The sequence below is a fragment of the Tachysurus fulvidraco genome, chromosome 19 (assembly GCF_022655615.1).
Source record: "Tachysurus fulvidraco isolate hzauxx_2018 chromosome 19, HZAU_PFXX_2.0, whole genome shotgun sequence".
Taxonomy (NCBI): domain Eukaryota; kingdom Metazoa; phylum Chordata; class Actinopteri; order Siluriformes; family Bagridae; genus Tachysurus; species Tachysurus fulvidraco.
In genome coordinates, this window is record NC_062536.1 from 19,647,339 (window position 1) to 19,667,594 (window position 20,256).

The 20,256-nt window shown below is 45.0% G+C and overlaps 2 protein-coding genes across 7 annotated transcripts in view; one reads left to right on the forward strand and one right to left on the reverse strand.

Annotated features, from left to right (window-relative positions):
- Positions 1–1,602: 1,602 nt before the first annotated feature.
- On the reverse strand, positions 1,603–9,963 carry ndufb2 (NADH:ubiquinone oxidoreductase subunit B2). Of its 3 annotated transcripts, none has more exons than XM_027160799.2 (5): positions 9,733–9,963; positions 3,024–3,109; positions 2,009–2,153; positions 1,807–1,902; positions 1,603–1,721 (listed from the first exon to the last, which is right to left on the reverse strand). In XM_027160799.2, exons 2-4 carry the CDS (start codon positions 3,107–3,109, stop codon positions 1,831–1,833), a joined length of 303 nt encoding a protein of 100 aa, XP_027016600.1. In that variant the 5' UTR covers positions 9,733–9,963; the 3' UTR covers positions 1,603–1,721; positions 1,807–1,830. The 3 variants fall into 3 exon arrangements, with proteins under 3 accessions (XP_027016600.1, XP_027016599.1, XP_027016598.1); XM_027160798.2 differs by lacking the exon at positions 9,733–9,963 and adding an exon at positions 8,744–9,707; XM_027160797.2 differs by lacking the exon at positions 9,733–9,963 and having other exon boundaries at positions 1,811–1,902; positions 3,024–3,203.
- Positions 9,964–11,066: 1,103 nt separating this feature from the next.
- The window catches only part of kmt2e (lysine (K)-specific methyltransferase 2E), a 34,527-nt gene continuing 25,337 nt past the window's right edge, over positions 11,067–20,256 (forward strand). For 2 of the 4 annotated variants that reach the window (XM_027160786.2, XM_047803815.1), the window contains exon 1: positions 11,068–11,361. The gene's annotated coding sequence lies outside the window, so the exon portion shown is untranslated. Of the gene's footprint in view, positions 11,362–15,491; positions 15,563–20,256 lie in introns of all 4 variants that reach the window. The other 2 variants (XM_027160785.2, XM_047803814.1) reach the window with 2 other exon arrangements.

The window sequence follows — 20,256 nt, forward strand, 5'->3', positions numbered from 1 at the left end:
GGGAAACGCCCATTTTTAATTCTACCGTTACATTTACGTCATAAATCTGAACTCATTGAATTTACTTATTGATTTTAAATTTTTTTTTTAACCCCCACCTCAAATTAAAAGGAGGAAATAAAAGCACAATGTTTTTGTGACACTGGTGTTTAAATGTACAGTGATGATGTGGAGAGAATCTGAATCTGCCTTCAGGATGATGTGAGCGTGTTTAAAGCTCAGGGAGAAATAACGCCGACGTGTTCATCCTGCTTTGTGTGTGTGTGTGTGTGTGTGTGTGTGTGTGTGTGTGTGTGTGTGTGTGTGTGTGTGTGTATTATCTGTGTTTCCTGTAATTCTTTATTAACTTATTCATTTCTAAGCGATGAGGAACGATTTGTGCTTCCTGCTCCTGGTGTTGATCGATTTTATTATTATTTTTGATTTCTTTCTTTCTTTATTTCATTCACATTTTCTGTAAATATTTGAACTGAGTATTTGTTTGCCTTTTTTGTTTGTTTTTTTTTGTAATTGAACGATGAATCATTTGTACTAGTTTTTGTAGTAATGATGGTGATGATAGTGTGGTTGAGTCCGACGAGCTGGTGAAGAATCGAAGCCGGAGATACAAGAATGAAGCCGGTGATTTTTTTTTTCACATCAAAGAAATAAAAGAAAAAGAACCGCTCTGAAAAATTAAAAAAAAAAAAAAAAAAACTCGTGTACGAGTCGTGTGTTGTTTAAAGTGAGTCATGTGAGTCGACTCCTTGAAACGAGTCTTAACGTTGAGTCGTCTCGCCTGGTTAAAGAAAAGTGATATTTTTGTTTTTCTGATGCAAATTCAAACACACAAACACACAACAACCATATCCACTGTGCACAAGTGAATCTTTTCTAGTATAACCTGAGAATGATTCAGTCCGTTCTTTACGTCTGTATAAATGTTTATCTTTCAAAGAAATTATAGATTTCATGTCCAGTGTAAATTGTTCATTGCTCAGAAGAAACAAACTGAAATATTTTTTTTTCTGCAATTTATAAGATTCATGCAAGGATCTATATAAAAGCTGAAGGAATAAACTCTCACAGTGGAGTCAAATGATCTGATTCACTTAATACACAAATCAGTTTGTCGTTTCATGCGAGACATTTGATCTAAAGACAGAGATACACATCCTGCGTTAGCCCCAGTGTTTCCTGGATCATCTTTTATTTCACTGAAAATTATATTATTTGCATATTAAATCCCAACTGATGACAAAACCGCTCACAGAGGGAAAGCGGGGGTGTCAAAACTTATGCTCACAGGACAGAACCGAAGGGAAGAAAAACTCAGGCCAGCTTTCATAACACAAACACAGAAATGTGCCCTAACTAGTGGTGCATGATGGGATATCTCCACATGGTCACACCGTAACCCTCACTGGTGCATGATGGGATATCTCCACATGGTCACACCGTAACCTCTCACTGGTGCATGATGGGATATCTCCACATGGTAACCCTCACTGGTGCATGATGGGGTATCTCCACATGGTCACACATCTCGTCAGTACTCTGGATTCTGTCTGGAGAAAAGCTTAAGCTTTTTTTGTAGGAGAAACGACTCGTCTGCTCTTCCTATTTATTTATTTTTTTTTATTTTTTTAAATAGACGTGAACAGAAAACAAAATCAGACTGAACGAGTCTCTGTACAGCAGGAAGTCACAGATCACACACACACACACTCTCCACTCAGCACCTGGAAAGAAAAAAAAGAACAAGTGTTTAAACTCATCTATAGTTTAAATTCATACACACACACACACACACACACACACACACACCCACTGGTGTGCTGGATGATGACATCACTCATCATCAGGAGGAATTCCCAGCTCCTCGTCAGTCCAGGCGTCTGTGTCCGGCCATGGAAAATGACCCTGAGGATGAAAACACAGTTTAAGACTAAGTGTGTGTGTGTGTGTGTGTGTGTGTGTGTGTGTGTGAATGCGTGTGTGAGAATGCGTGTGTGAGAGAGAGACTCACCAGTACAGCGTCTGAATCGTGCCAGCAATGCCACAGGATCCAGAACCACATGAATCCGCTAAGCAGCTCAGCACGAAACTTCTGGCGATTCGTGAGCTGAGGAGGCTGACGGTACTGAGCCACAATGTGTGGAGCTCCACCTGCCCTGACACACACACACACACACAGCATTAATAGATGGTGATTAATTCTCTGCATCAGCGGCTCTGACGGTAGTTTATCTTAACACGTTATTGTTTCTACAGTAGCAGTCTCCAGTGTCGGTCTGATATAAAGCTGCTACCTGAACGTCGACTTGTGTTTTTTCATACTATAAAGAGAAGCTGGTGAAGAAAAGAGAGCTGATAGAATGTTTATAGACCGTTTATAGACTGTTTATAGACCATATATAGCTGCTATAATGTGAGTGAGAACAAGAACAGCATTTAACTATAAATGGATAAACAATGAAAACGTGCTATTAGAGAAAATTAACTCCTAATTTATCACATCATGACTGATTATACACACACTCTCACACTCTGTGTCTCACACACACTTTCTCACACACACTCTTTCTCTGACACACTCTCAATCTCACTCACTCACTCACTCTCTCTCTCACACACACTCTCACACACACACACCTTCTCTCACACTCTCGCTCTCTCTCTCTCACACACACTCACACACACTCTCACTCTCTCACACACACACTCACACACACTCTCACACACACACACCTTCTCTCACACTCTCGCGCACACTCTCACTCACTCTCTCTCTCTCTCTCTCACACACACACACACACACACCTTCTCTCACACTCTCGCGCACACTCTCTCACACAGTTTGATTGTGCTTTTAAAACCAGCACAAAACACACATCTTACAGCGGTGCCATCGCGTGTTATTATTATTTTGTTGTTATTTCGAGGTTAAAGTCACCTTGTATTCAGTGAGACTGAGGAGCTGATGTCACTGCCTGTTAGCATAGTTAGCTTAGCATCGTGCAAACCTCCACTTTAATACTTACTTCCTTATAAAGCTGTGCTGAGGTCCGCGTCTGATGAGCTGAGCTCCTGCTCTGAGAACATTCACTGTCCTCACCAGAGCCGACATCTTAACAAAACACACACAAAGCGGGACGTCAACAAAATGTCACCTTCCTTCTCACCCGCTGTCCAGTCAGACGCACTGCGCATGCGCGACTACCAGCGCATGCGCACTAGATGTCTCTCTGAAACTTGCTGAAATAACTTGTTTAAAAACACGGGTACTTGTTTTATTTACGTCAATTAATATTTTTATTTGCTTTAGAAAACAATTATAATCGTTAAACACACCGGATTAGTTTAAAACTATTTGCCTAAACAAGTGCTAATAACACGGCCTGTGATTGGCTATTTGTTTACGGCTATTTATTTGTCCACCAGAGGGCGACAGAATTCACCTTTTCACCCTCAAATAAATATTTATGTACAAAATCAGCACAAATAATAATTCATAAACATTTTACACTTTCTTAACCTTTGGGTAAAAGTATATAGTCTGTAAATATGTCTTTTTAGTTTCTGAAAATATAAGTTCTTTTTTTTGGCACTGCGTCCAGATATTTGAGTTTAAATGTGTGAAAAGTCTCTCGAATGTAAACAGAGCTGTAGTCAGGATACAGGAAATAAAGAGCTACAAGAAAACCTGCTAGTTTTGTTTACTGTGTTGTTTACTATGTTATTAATCAGACAAACAACAAACACAGTATATTTTGTCCCAGCTACTGGAATATCATGACAGAAAAGAAGTTAAACTCAGAACATGTTCGATACCTGTTCAGAGAAATCCAGAATAATTTGTTTAAAATAAAAAGTTAGAAGTTAAAGCTAAAGAAAAGTCAGGAGAAAACTCTAAACTACTCGAGTGTTTCCAGCCACACGCCGTGTACAAATGTACAAAAAGCAAAACAAACACCACCTTGTTGTCTTTAACTGTAGTGTTTTAACACGTTAGGATAAACAACAGCAGACTTTTTTTTCCACTGAAGAGAATGATATTAAATTATTGGTACTTTTATCATCAGGACAAATATCTGTAGTGACGAGTGAACTGTGTTCTTCATCATCATCATCATCATAACAAGTCACAGGGACAGTTTTAATCCCCAACATGTAGGTAGGAATAAAATAGTATTTTACTTGTAATTATTAAGGAGTTTAACACAAGGACAAAGATTTGTGTGGGTTTTATTTTTAATAAATGAATAAACATTAATATTTGACAAACACTGTAACTCTGATTTAAACAGGAAACTCACTCCCACTCATTTCCTGTCTCAAATCAGCCCTCAACAGATTTCACCTCTCACACACACCTCTCTCTCTCTCTCTCTCTCTCTCTCTCTCACACACACACACACACACCGCCCGCGCGTCGCGCGCACAACCACACCGCTGCGCGCGCGCGCACACACCACTACACACCCACACCTCCCGCGCGCGCGCGCACCACACACCGCGCGCGCGGCGCGGCACACACACACACACACCGCCCGCGCGCGCGCTCGCGCACACCACACACACACAACGCGCGGCGCGCGCAACACACACACACACACCGCTGCGCGCGGCTCACAACGACACACAACACACACCGCCCGGCGGCGCGCTGACACCACACACACCCACACACACCCGCGCGCACGCGCGCACGCACACACACACACACCCACCCGCTCGCGCGCGCACACACACACACACATACACTCGCGCGCGCGCTCACTCACACACACACATACACACACGCGCGCGCGCGCACACACCACACACACACCTCGCTCGCGCGCACACACACACACACACACCCCTCTCCACCTCTCTCACACACACACACACCCCTCTCCACCTCTCACACACACACACACCCCTCTCCACCTCTCACACACACACACACACCCCTCTCCACCTCTCACACACACACACACACCCCTCTCCGCTCTCACACACACACACACACCTCGTCTCTCCTCACACACACACACACACCTCTCTCTCTCACACACACACACACACACCCACGCTCTCACACACACACACACCCCGCTCTCCCACACACACACACACACCCTCGCTCTCTCTCCCACACCCACACACACCGCCCGCTCCCACCACACACACACTCGCTCCGCTCCCACACACACACCACACACCGCCGCCCCCCACACCACACACCGCCCTCTCACACACACACACACCCTCCCTCTCTCTCACACACACACCTCTCACACACACCACACACCACCTCTCTCTCTCCACACACACACACACCGCGCACTCACACCACACACACCGCTCCTCACACACACACCACCTCTCTCTCTCACACACACACACACACACCCCACCTCTCATACACACACACACACCACCTCTCTCTCTCACACACACACACACCACCTCTCACACACACACACACCACCTCTCACACACACACACCCCACCTCTCACACACACACAGCCTCTCACTCTCACACACACACACACACCCCTCTCTCTCTCTCACACACACACACCCCTCTCTCTCACACACACACACACCCCTCCCTCACACACACACCCCTCCCTCACACACACACCTATCTCACACACACACACACACACACAAATATCTCTCTCACACACACACACACACACCTCTCTCACACACACACACACACACACACCTCTCTCACACACACACACACACACACACCTCTCTCACACACACACACACACACACACCTCTCTCACACACACACACACACACACACACACACACCTCTCTCACACACACACACACACACACACACACACCTCTCTCACACACACACACACACCTCTCTCACACACACACCTCTCTCACACACACACACACACACACACACACACACACACACACCACACACACCCGCCCCCACACACACCTCTCACACACACACCCACGCACACACACACCCACACCACACCTCTCTCACACCACCACACACCCACACACCACACCCCACGCCACACACACACCACACCACACACACACACACACACCGCTCTCACACACACACTCCACACACACACACACCCACACACACACACACACCCCCTCTCTCACTCACACACACACACACACACCCCCTCTCACACACACACCCCCTCGCACACACACACACACACACACACACACACTCTCTCTCTCACACACCCACACACCTCCTCCCACACACACACACACCCTCTCACACACACACACACACCCTCTCACACACACACACACACCCTCTCACACACACACACCCTCTCACACACACACACACACACACACACACACACACACCCGCACCCACACCCACACCACCACACACACACCGCCCACCCACACACACACACCACCCACACACCACACCACACCGCGCGCACACACACACACACCCTCTCTCACACACACACACCACACACCCACACACCGCTCGCGCACACACACACACACACCCTCTCACACACACACACACACACACACACACCCGCTCTCACCCACACACACACACACACACACCCGCTCGCACACACACACACACACACCGCGCGCCCACACACACACACACCTCTCGCCACACACACACACCTCTCGCGCGCACACACACACACCCCGCACACACACCACCTCGCCGCACACACACACACACACACACACACACACACACACACACCCTCTCACACACACACACACCCCATCTCTCACACACACACACACACACCCCATCTCACACACACACACACACACCCCATCTCACACACACACACACACCCCATCTCACACACACACACACACACACACCACCGCTCCCCACACACACACACCCTACCTCTCACACACACACACCACCGCGCACACATCACACACACACACACACCCACCGTCTCTCACACACCACACACACACACCTCTCGCACACACACACCCACCCTCCGCTCCCACACACCACACACACACACCTCGCGCACACACACACCACACACCCGCTCTCACCACCACACCACACACACACACACCCTCTCTCACACACCACACACACACACCACACCCCTCTCTCACACACACACCCACACACACACCCCACACACCACCTCTCACACACACACCACACCACCTCTCACCACACACACACACACCCCGCTCACACACACACACACACCTCTCCCACCACCCACACACACCTCCCACACACACACACACCTCTCGTCACACACACACACACACACACACACCCAACTCTCTCACACACACACAACCCACACTCGCTCACACACACACACACCCTCTCTCACACACCACACACACCTCTCTCACACACACACACACCTCTCTCACACACACACACAACTCTCACACACACACACACAACTCACACACACACACCTCTCTCCACACACACACACCCCTCTCGTCACCACACACACACCACACACACACACACACCACACCACACACACACACCGCTCTCTCACACACACACACACCGTCGCTCCACACACACACACCACCGCTCTCCACACACACACACACCGCGCGCTCACACCACCACACACACCGCTCGCTCACACACACACACACCTCGCGCGCACACACACACACACCTCTCGCGCACACACACACACACCTCGCGCCACACACACACACCCTCTCTCACACACACACACCGCCGCTCACACACACACACCGCCGCTCACACACACACACACCTCGCGCTCACACACACACACACACACACCGCTCGCACTCTCACACACACACACACACCGCTCTCTCACACCACACACACCCCTCCACACACACACCCCTCTCTCGCACACACCACACCTACTCTCTCTCACACACACACACACACACCTCTCTCTCTCACACACACACACACACCTCTCTCCCTCACACACACACACACACCTACCTCTCTCCCTCACACACACACACACACCTACCTCTCTCCCTCACACACACACACACCTACCTCTCTCCCTCACACACACACCTCTCACCCTCACACACACACACACACACCTCTCTCACACACACACACCCCTCACACTCTCACACACACACACACACACCTCTCTCTCTCTCACACACACACCTCTCTCTCTCTCACACACACACCTCTCTCTCTCTCACACACACACACCTCTCTCTCTCTCACACACACACACCTCTCTCTCACACACACACACACACACACCTCTCTCTCACACACACACACACACACACACACCTCTCTCTCACACACACACACACCTCTCTCTCACACACACACACACCTCTCTCTCACACACACACACACACACCTCTCTCTCACACACCTCTCTCTCACACACACACACCTCTCTCTCACACACACACACCTCTCTCTCACACACACACACCTCTCTCTCACACACACACACCTCTCTCTCACACACACACACACACACACACCTCTCTCTCACACACACACACACACACACACCTCTCTCTCACACACACACACCTCTCTCTCTCTCACACACACACCTCTCACACACCTCTCACACACCTCTCTCTCTCTCTCACACACACACACACACACCTCTCATACACGTGTTTACAATACACACGTGACCACTTAATAAAGACCCAGACTGACTAACACACACACACACAGACTAACCTTCCTGTTTAACAACAACAGTAATGACGCTGTAACGTTATAAACTTTAATACCTTTACATTTCTACACCACTGAGTGAAGTTGTGTCCTGTGCTCTGATTGGCTGTTCGCACTTCCGGGTGTTATTCAGGACCGTTAAAACCGTTGGAGCGCAAACGCGCTGTGACGTCACGTTACTTCCGGCAAGCGGATGCGACTAGTGAGCCGACTTCCTGTTAAGCCACGAATAAACGCGCTGTAAACAGAACAGAATTTAAAGTGATGATATAAACAACTCCTCGGTGTAAGTCATCACTCGGACGAAGCCACGCCCACTTCTCAACTGACATTTAAAAACCCAAAACAAAAGCTTTTATGCGTTTTTAAATATGTCGTTTATATCAAATCCGTTAAAGATGAGAACTTTAAATAACAACATCTTTAACAATATTTAAATTTAGCATTTAAAGTTGTATCTAGCGACAGAATAAACGGTGTTTTTAAATGGCGTCCTGTCTGCGCTATTTATTCTTTAGTCCCCGCCCACATTCTTCTCGCGCTCGGATTGGCTGAACGCCAAATAAACTGTCCGCTGATTGGACGTCTGACAAGTCGTTCACATAGCAACCGTTGTACTGGAGCTTCTATAGCCGTAGTAGAGTAATTGTGTGTGCGCAGATTATATGAGCATCTAAACTACTACATGGAGATGAACTGTGATATTAACTGTTTAACGTTAATGTACTGTGTAAGACTGCGTGTTTACGGGTGATTCGGAATGTAAATAGCCTCTAAAAACGCCACTGTAAATCTGCACCGCGCATGCGCAGTATCCCGTCGGATCTCCGGGTGCGCCTGTCAGCCCTCACAGCTCCTGACCCCGCCCACATACGGGCACCTGTGACGTCACTGCCAGGCCGGCCATGTTGTCCATGAAGGAGAACAATACAACAAGAAAGCGGCCATTACGGCTCAAGGGCAACGTCGTGTTTAATTAAACACTTTATCGGAGGGGTACGAGTCAAACACAACCTTCACTGGGTTAAAATAAGCTATAAACAACCTTAATCGACGTTGAAAGGGAAAAATAGTTTCCGGTATTTTGTTGTTCTTCCAGAAAACGCCAAAAATCCGAAGCTATAAAAGAAACCGTCGTTGAAAACGTTAATTTGTTTACATTAATCCTTAATTAGCTTTTCTTTCTTTTAAAAAAACAAAAACCAGTCGAGAATCCAGTACTGCTTTGTTCACAAATCCGTGTGTCGACGTCTTTCTCTGCTCTTCGTCTCGATATTTTCACCTTCAACATTGTTGGGCATTACATCACCGCCCTAGGTGCACTGCGCATGCGTACACCCCCTCCCCTGCACTTAGTCAATGCGCATGCGCAGACCGATCGGAGCCGTAGGGATTCAGATTCGTTTAGACATCTTACTCAATAAGAATATTTAATGCAATTATAATGCAGCGTGACTTTCCAGCGTCCACACGGGGCATTGGAGTTTACCATGAGAAGTCTACGGCTTATTTATGTCATGTATGTCAGGACACAGTTAAAAACAGAGCTGTTATCATTCACATGGTGCAGTAATTATAGATATAACACGTGTGTGTGAAATCTGAGATATTTATTAATGAAGAGATCTATTGTTGTTGGTTTCCTCCAGTTCGGTAATAAAGACTGTTTGTATAAGACAGGGTTATATAACACAACCTCACTAGTGCTTTTAGACACAACACAAGAAACACGAAAGGAAATGCTGGAAGTCAGCTTCCTCCTGTCAAGTCATAAAAGAGCTTTTATATGGAGTGTAAAGTTTAAACCAGACCTACTGCCTGTATACAGTAAAGCACATGGATGTGTAAACACCTGTGTGTTACAACTATTCAGTAGTTTATTACAGACATATTAAATGTCTTCTCTGACATTCGTGTGTTTGTTTGCAGGTTTTTAATGCATTTATGTTATCTGACCATATTATTCCCACGAATTGTATGTTTTTTTGCATAATTCCAGTCATTTTCCTGCTCTTGACCTGATTAATAAACAGTAATAAACAGAAATATATTGAAGCTGTTGGCTTGGAAGGAAATAAACATTATAAACATTAAATATATAAAAAGGAGAAAAAAATGACTAAGAAACTTAACCAACTTTTTAAATATTTTATAAATGTATAATATCCCTCGAGACAGTAGTTCGAGCAGTACAATGGAGTGTAAAAGCTGTAAATGGTGCAGTGTTTATTTATTTTGATGTAAACGCTGCTACTATCGCCGCTTCCGCCATTGAATCAGCTCGCTTCCCCCGTAGCCCCTGCTAGTACGCGTGGGAAACCCCTCAGAAAGCGAAGGCGGAGGACGTCATGACGGAGAAGGGCGTGATTAGGTCGAGTGGGCGTGGTTTCCAAAGAGGGGCGGAGTTACGACGGTTCTGCCAAGGCCGCCATTTTTTGCACAGGATTGAAGGGATCCGGGGAAAAAATTAAGGGGGTCAAAAACTGACCTAAAACTATATATTGAGTTATAAAAAGCGTCAGGGTTCACGAGGTTAAATAACAAAGGACCCGAACAGGCGGTTAGTGTCAGTTTGTGGCGTTTTAAAAGCTCTTTTCTTCAACACATCCGCAGTGGAGAGTATTGTTTTGGTCCTGGTCTCCATTCAAGGCTCTTACAGTGGACACTGATACAGGTATGCGGGTTTATTTCCCATTAAAATGTGCACCTATGTGGACGTGTGCCACTCAAATGGCTTATTTTTATCAGGTTACAGTTAACGCTTAATAGCTAACATGAACTGATCCTTAGCTGAAGTCTGTGTGCATGTTAGAGATACAGCTGCTGTGTAACCTAATCAGCACCTTTTGGTGGATTTCAGGGTGTTTTTAAGACCTTTCGTGCTCATTTGGTGACATGTATTCCTCATATGGTTGTATTTTATCTGAGAATGGTCTGGCAGATAGCCAGTGGTGTCACAGCTAAGCTGGCTAGTCCTGTAAGCCCCCCTGGAAATAGTCATTTATATGCAAAACACTGCAAGCTTTCTGTATTTTTTTTCTTTAAACCATGTATTTGAGGGTTTATCATTAAATTAGACCTAAAGCTTTTATAAGGTGTACATTTAAATCGATGTATCGAACATAACTGTATTGAATTTACATCTAAATCTCATAATCTTGACATAAAATGACAGATAAAGATATAGCTCACGTTGTGCCCGAACATACCTAATACCTGTGCACTAGTTAGAACGGATCACACACTGAAAATAAGTCTCAATCTTAAAGTAGTGGAAATACATATACAGCATTGCTAGCATGTAGCATAGCCCAACCTTCACAATAGTACATTACACACACAGTGCTGTAGGGGAACCACAAAAAAAGGATAAGAGATAGATGTAAGATTTCGGTTTAGTTTACAGAAGAAATTCACACCCATCTGTAGATCAGTTTAATTCGCTGTAACACATCTCATGTTGCTCGTATATGAAACTAAAATCGGTTTAAAACGTTTGGGTGTGTGATGGAGGTGTTAGGGAAACACACCAACACTGAATCCATGTGCAATGGAAATAACACATCAGTAAAGTTAGTGGATATGAAAGCGGGTGTTTTGGAGAAGGGTGTACGTTTAATTCTGCTTCATAATGCTTAATAACGTATAATAATGTTTGTAAGTCTGTGATCAGTAAGGTGATTGTAGGACAGCGTGTAAACACACACACACACAAAATTAAGGTGTAAATTCCTACAAGCATTCTTGTCAACGAGGTCATTCTGATTCTGGTTCTGATTTTAGATGTCATTTGGACCATCTGAGCTCCAACAACTGAGCCCTCTCTCTCTCTTTAACAGGCTGTTGTATTAGAAACTATTCACAAACCCGAGGCTTTTTATACGTCCTAACACAATCATTATCAATATTAAATCGAACCCTGTTCGGATTCGAAAGCTCCATTAATATCAAGAACAGATCTCTTATTTATCATCATCATCATCATGTGGTGTCATTGTTATTATCTTGGAGGGAAAATCTACCTCGCTTATATTCAACCCCGAACCAGGATGACGTACTTCTGCATTTCATTTCATTCAATAAATAAATAAATAAACAGAAATTAAACAAAACGAATCACGTCACTTCATCACCCTAAAGCCCCTTAAAATCGCGCTAATTTCTCTATCCTTTTTATTATTATTATTATTTTGTTGTTGTTTTTTACTGTAAAGAGAATAATCCAGAACGACACGTTTATAAATACAAATTAAGTACAATATTCTATTCTGACATAAACCTTTTTAAACGCTTTATTTATTTGGCCGCACGACCGTAATTCAATCCGCGTCCTCGATGCGTACGTATTAACGTTAGCTCGTTAGCACGAAGCTATTAACTAGCAGTATTATTATTAGCCGCACCTCTTGTCAGATTTAACCCGTTGACTAGCAGTACGTGTGTATTATTAGTATAATATTATCTGTAGAAAGAAAGAAAAAAAGTCCACGTTCCCCGGCAAACACAAAAGAAGACAGTTAGCTCGCTAACTAACTAACTAGCTAGTATTCTGTGAGGTTTTTTTTTCTTTTTTCTTTTTTTTATAAAGCCGTCGTCGTCAACCGAGCTTATTACCACAGCTCGAGCCAAAGCAACTCGTTTTTAAGGTATTAAACCCACTTATTTTCCGATTAAAAGTCTGTGCTGAGAAAAAGGAAAAGGAAAACGCAAAGAGGGGGAAAAATCGTCGGACGGCGTTGTTTATGTGTCGCTGATGTTACACTCCTGCTTCATGAAAATGGCGGCGGCGCTGAGGTAAAGCTGAGGGGAATCCCAAACGGCGCGTCTAGGGCACTACGTAGGGCGCACGCGCTGCGTGTCACAGCCTGTGTGTAGTGCACTAAAATAGAGCCCGACGAGGTATTTGGGACCGATCCAATGTCATGAATCCCCTGTTTAGGTAATGCCTTCCTTCAATCCCTCCACACCCCGCCGTCACATCAAGCCGCAGAACGTTCGGCTCGAGAAAAAAAAAAAACACAACACATACGCCATTTAAACCGTTTTACTTTATTTATTATTAATATACACGTTTTATTACGCGTCACATAAACCGTACATAAGTGTATCTGCAGTGTAATGTGTCATATAACTCAGCGCGTATCAAATGACACGTATTTTATATTTATTTATATGTTATTACGGTTTATTACTGGAACATAAAAATATCATCGTGAAGCTCTGGAAAAACATGGACTTTATTTCATTAGACCTATCTTAGAGGAGCGATTTTGACATAAGAACAAACAAAAACAAACAAGCCAATAGTCTGAACCTGCAACACATTACAGATGGTTGTGAGACAGAAATATATTAGACCTTAGCTGGTTTCTGTGTTAAAGATGATTATTTTTTAGACATAACGTTGTGTTTGTGTGTGTTACATGAGCATCGGGTCAGGGTTTTAATTAGATAAGGTATTGTTTTAATAACAATAATATGGATAAAGAACCAGAACCATGTAGAATCCTGTTATGCGTCAAGATAAATGTGTCTACAGATTGCTTGTGTGTTGGTGTGTCTGACCCCGAACCCGTAGTGCCACCGGGATGACGTTCAGCCGAACTGCAGACTCGCCTCTGCCCAGGATTTCTCCAGTCCGAGTTACATAAAGCCATAAATATGCGGCACTTTGTGGAAAGAACAATAGAGGGATTTATTGCGGCCTCTGTCGCTTTGCCCTCTCTCGTGCTTTGTCACTCGCTGTGGCTGGAAATAAAATCTTTTTATAAAGATGTATAAACTTATAAAACGTAACCTCTCCGTCTTACACGTTCTGCACGGTAAAAAGGTAAATAAAGGCAGGCTCGGATGCGGTGTTGTGCTTCTCTCAGGGGTACGTGTGTGTGTAGTGTGTGTGTGTGTAGTGTCACGTGCACATGCTTACAGTTGTCAGACGAATAAACAGGAAACAAGTGCATCAGAGTGTGCAAGATAGCGTCACTCGTATATTTTTATAGTCATATAAGTAGCTATACAGAGGAAAAAGTCCTGGTCACGTCACATGACTGATACCCGTTACAACCCGCTGACCTTCAGGGTTTCGGGGTCAACTCAGAAGATGCTGCAGATCTGCAGAAGATCTGAGAGCTTGTCGTTTATACTTTTAGGTAAACCATCGATCGCTAAGTCGAACCGTCGACATCAGAAGAAGAAACGGATCCTAATATTAAAACGTAACCTCATTTCTGAGGGAGTTTTTACACACAGTTAATAGAAGTGAAGATGTTTGTCACACGTGCGTGTGTGTGTGTGTGGAGCTTTTACAGAAAATGTACTGAAATTCAGAAATGTAAATGTCTCAGTACACTTCATTTTACTTTGTTCCAGTTAATTTTTATTTGTTTTAATTGGTTTCAATTCATATTTCACTGTTATATTTTTACTTGTAGTTTAGTTTATAAATATACGTTTTAAATCTTTTCTACTTTTGTCTACTTGAATAATTTCTACATCTTATATTTTACTATTTATTTTATTTTTATTTTATTATTATATAATATTTTAGAGTGAATCGGTTTATATTATTGATATCATGACATTGTTATAGCTTCATGTTATATTATTATTATTTATTAATTTATTTTATTTATTCATCTTTTTTTCCTTTTAATGTTATTCTTTAGTGATTTTATCTTTTGACACTGACAGTGAGAATCCACAACTGATGTGGATCATTTCTTTACATATCATTCATTCATTCTTTCTTTCTTAATTTTTTCTTTTCTTGTGGTGTGTGTGTGTGTGTGTGTGTTGACCGTACAGGATACATGAGTGGAAAGTGCACTTTAAGGAAGTGAGCAAACTGATTAGAACTGAGTGAGCATCTAAATCAGGTGAACATCTCTCTCTCTCTCTCTCTCTCTCTCTCTCTCTCTCTCTCTCTCTCTCTCTCTCTCTCTCTCTAACCCACTAGGATTTTTGCACAGATCTGCTAGAAGCTAAAGGGAAAAGTTCAGGGATCAGGAAGTATATTTAGCTTTATAAGTCTTGTAACATGGGTTGACCAATAGGAGTCGAGTATTGTGTTGCAAGTCTCTTTTCATCTAAAGCTCCCCCGTGTGTGTGTGTGTGTGTGTGTGTGTGTGTGTGTGTGTGTGTGTGTGTGTGTGTGTGTGTGTGTGTGTGTGTGTTTACACTCACTAGTACTGTTGACTGAGAGCTGTGTGCCTCCTTCCTCTGAGACAGAGAGACAGTGTGTGTTAGTACAGCAGGTGGCATCGAATTTTTGTGTCTCAGGTGACACACCTCTGATCTCTACACACACACACACACACACACACACACACACACACACACACACCCCTCAACATGACAACAAGATAAACACACTTCCCACCCCACAGGATTTACTCTCTTTCTCATAAACAGTTCTTTGTATTGTTTTGAACATGAGTGGCTTTTTGAGTGTTCAGGGAGGTGTGTGAGTGGTGTAGATTGTGGGCGAGTGTTCAGGGTGGTGTGTGAGTGGTGTAGATTGTGGGCGAGTGTTCAGGGAGGTGTGTGAGTGGTGTAGATTGTGGGTGAGTGTTCAGGGTGGTGTGTGTGTGTGTGGTGTAGATTGTGGGTGAGTGTTCAGGGTGGTGTGTGTGTGTGTGTGGTGTAGATTGTGGGTGAGTGTGTGTGGTGTAGATTGTGGGTGAGTGTGTGTGGTGTAGATTGTGGGTGAGTGTGTGTGGTGTAGATTGTGGGTGAGTGTTCAGGGTGGTGTGTGTGTGGTGTAGATTGTGGGTGAGTGTTCAGGGTGGTGTGTGAGTGGTGTAGATTGTGGGTGAGTGTTCAGGGTGGTGTGTGTGTGTGGTGTAGATTGTGGGTGAGTGTTCAGGGTGGTGTGTGAGTGGTGTAGATTGTGGGTGAGTGTTCAGGGTGGTGTGTGAGTGGTGTAGATTGTGGGTGAGTGTTCAGGGTGGTGTGTGAGTGGTGTAGATTGTGGGTGAGTGTTCAGGGTGGTGTGTGAGTGGTGTAGATTGTGGGTGAGTGTTCAGGGTGGTGTGTGTGTGTGTGTGGTGTAGATTGTGGGTGAGTGTTCAGGGTGGTGTGTGAGTGGTGTAGATTGTGGGTGAGTGTTCAGGGTGGTGTGTGTGTGAGTGGTGTAGATTGTGGGTGAGTGTTCAGGGTGGTGTGTGTGTGAGTGGTGTAGATTGTGGGTGAGTGTTCAGGGTGGTGTGTGTGTGAGTGGTGTAGATTGTGGGTGAGTGTTCAGGGTGGTGTGTGTGGTGTAGATTGTGGGTGAGTGTTCAGGGTGGTGTGTGAGTGGTGTAGATTGTGGGTGAGTGTTCAGGGTGGTGTGTGTGTGTGTGGTGTAGATTGTGGGTGAGTGTTCAGGGTGGTGTGTGAGTGGTGTAGATTGTGGGTGAGTGTTCAGGGTGGTGTGTGAGTGGTGTAGATTGTGGGTGAGTGTTCAGGGTGGTGTGTGAGTGGTGCAGATTTTGGGTGAGTGTTCAGGGTGGTGTGTGAGTGGTGTAGATTGTGGGTGAGTGTTCAGGGTGGTGTGGATTAACACAGCAGGCTGGTTGAGGTTACTATCTTCTGCCCCTTTACCACCGAGGCAGTTTGAGTGCAGGTTCAGAGCCTAATTTTTTTTTTTTTCGACACCCAAAACACCGGCTCTGAACCAGGAAAAGTGGTTCATAAGTAGCACCAAAAGGTTTCTGGTCTAGACTTAAGAACCGCTTGTGTCAGGAGATGGGGCGGGGCTACTGTTAGCGACTGGGGGCGGGGCTACTTTTAGCGCATTCGATAATGTACACTTAAAGGTGAGGTCTCCGTTGTTTGAAAGCCAATGTTGACATATAAAATCACAAAATCAAACACGCCCCTAATCCAAACAGGTCCCACCCCTGTATCGATAGCTCCGCCCACACATACATACGTAACCCAGGCGACTAACAGAAAGAAACGTGTCTTTATCATAGCTGAAGGGAAGAACAATACGATTGTAGATAAACAAACAAGCAAAAATGACACACAAGCATAATGATGTAAAGGACAAAGGCATATATTAGTTCTGTGTAACAAAGCAAAACCAACGTTACTCACCTATCGAGAAGGAAAAAAGCGCCTCGGCGTCTTAAGTAAAGTCGGCCACATATTCACAGGTCGGAGTTTCCCGAGTCAGTAACTCCTGAGCTAAACGCTGTTACTACACAAAACGCGGTTGTAGCTGCCTCTCTACATTACTACGATAGAAAAGAGGTGTTATTTGTGTAGTAACAGCGTTTAGCTCAGGAGTTATTGACTCGGGAAACTCCAACCTGTGAATATGTGGCCAACTTCCTGCTCCTTCAGTTCTCTCCAGCGCTGGAAAGCTGATCCTATATTAACACGTCCTACTTCTTGTCCTTATCGTAAGTCTTTCTTCTCTTTCTTTCTTTGTTTTTATCCTCCATGTCGATGTTAAAACCGCTTTCTGCTAACGTCACACACGCGCACTGAACACCCTCTCCGCCCATACTGACAAGACACGCCCCTTTCTGCTCATTGGCTACAAGTTTGTTTTGATTTTGTTTTGTTTGTCATCCCGACTGCTTTCTGAAACATTTCTCAAACAAAGGAGACTCCACCTTTAAGTAGGAGCTGTGGGCGGGGCTACTGTTAGCGCATTTGATAATGTACCTTAAGTATACTAATGTTTAATACACTTTTACTTTACAGCGATATGATACATTATCAGCACACATGATAGTAGGTAGCTACATGCTAAGGCTAACTTTTTTCTGTGTTAATGATAAAATAACGTTAAGTACTTTCTTGATCACAACCTCCGTTTAAACAGATTACACGGAGCCGCACGTACACGACAGATTTGCCGCGTTTGAGTGTTAATGTAGGTTCACAAAGCCATGAGCATTAACAGTAAAGCAACATCCGCCATTGTTGTTGTGTTTGTGTTTGTCGCTGCTGCGCTAACGTCACTGTGTAACGTGACACGTATACTGTGATGCTCTCTAACCGACGGAAAGGCAAACTTAGAGTTTGACGTGTCTTAAAACATGTCCACTCTGTCCATTGGGTCCCTGTTGATCCTAAGGGGGTCGTAGTTCCTCTACTGCTTCGTGCTGAAGTTCACCGTCCACCCCTTTGTCTCGCTGACAGTTCATGTAGACGTCGATCTCCAGGCATTAGCTTTCCAGGCTTTTTATGTCCTCCAAATAGGCGTCATGATCTTTGACAGAGATCAGCAGGGGCTCAGAACACAACTCTGATTGGCTGAGGGTGAGAGGGTAAGACATGTCTGCCCCTTCCGTCTGTCTATCTTGCTTATCAGGAAGTTATCTGGATATCTGATGACACAGGGATGCGTTCAGGTCCCAGGACTTCCAGCTTGGTGTTGGGTTATGGTGTTAAATGCTGAATTGGAGTCAAACAACAATGGGGTCCTGTTTAGTAGGTGTGTCATGGCAATTTCCGTGGGGCATTTGGGATGGTGTGCAATTTGTAATGGGTCCAGAATCTCAGGTACCGAAGCCCAGGTCCGGTGGGCTGGGGGCTGAGGGCTGGGGTACTAGAAGCATGTAGGGATGGTTGACCGTTCCAGGGAAAGCCAGGTGCTGTCTGGTCCTGCCCCTTTCCTGGTGTCCCCTGTCTCTTTGTCATGGTCTGAGATGATAAGACCAGGTGTTTGTGCTGTGAACATCGCTCGAGCTGACAGTACAGGGTGAAGTCTTGGGCTGGTTTATCTGGTGAAGAGACCTCCATTAAACAGTGATGTGTCATCTCAGAGCATCATGGACGGTTCTATCCACATGCAGCTTCTGGTTGCAAAACGTTCTGCCGGCAGTTTCTCTAATAAATCCCACAACCTTCTGTAAACACTTTGGATGTCGTCGGAGCTGCTTAAGAACGTGTCCCAGTCAGCAGAGGGTCATGCCATCGATCGGTCCATCCTGTGAGACACCTCCCTCTGGACCTGAGCTTCCTGTTTTAGACTTCTGTTTGTATCTGCCCATGAGGATGATGGTGGTGTGGTCCAATTTCAGTGGGTTTAAATGTTCCTCGTAGCAGTTTTGAACAATTTGCAGCAATGGTGCAGCAGGTGGTGTGTTGGTAGTTTGGCACTGTGTGTTTGTTCCTCACCACAATGAGCATCACATCCTTGTGTTTTGGTGGAATAACATCACTGACTATACGGAGTAGAAACTCCAATTCTCCTTCCTGTGAGTTCCTCGACTGCACGGTGTCGTCCATGCGATGAACAGAGAAGAATTCAGCTGGCCTGATGGTTTGGTCAGGTACGGCTGGGTTCAGCCATGTCTCAGTGTAGCCCCTGGGCCTGAGGTCATCGGGTTTGGACGTTGGCTAGCAGGATGCTAGTCAGGGCAGCAGAGTGTGTGAGAGATCCTGTTCCTGACGCCAACTCGTTTCCCTTAAGGGCCAACGCTTGTTTCTTGTTCTTATCCCTCCTCAGGATTATTTTGGCCAGCAGAGATTCTGTTTAAAGTGAGAGGATTGTAAAGCGATAGAAACGAGTCTTTCTTTCATATCTGCGTTTAGCAACCATGGGGAAAATTAGTATCGCAGAATTAGTGCG

Coding starts and splice junctions, on each gene's coding strand:
- ndufb2 (XM_027160799.2), bottom strand. CDS start 3,109: ATGTCGGCTCTGGTGAGGACAGTGAATGTTCTCAGAGCAGGAGCTCAG. Junction 2,154..3,023: donor CAGCACAGCTTTATAAGGAA/GTAAGTATTAAA, acceptor TGTGTGTGTCAG/GGCAGGTGGAGCTCCACACA. Junction 1,903..2,008: donor ACGATTCAGACGCTGTACTG/GTGAGTCTCTCT, acceptor TTTCATCCTCAG/GGTCATTTTCCATGGCCGGA.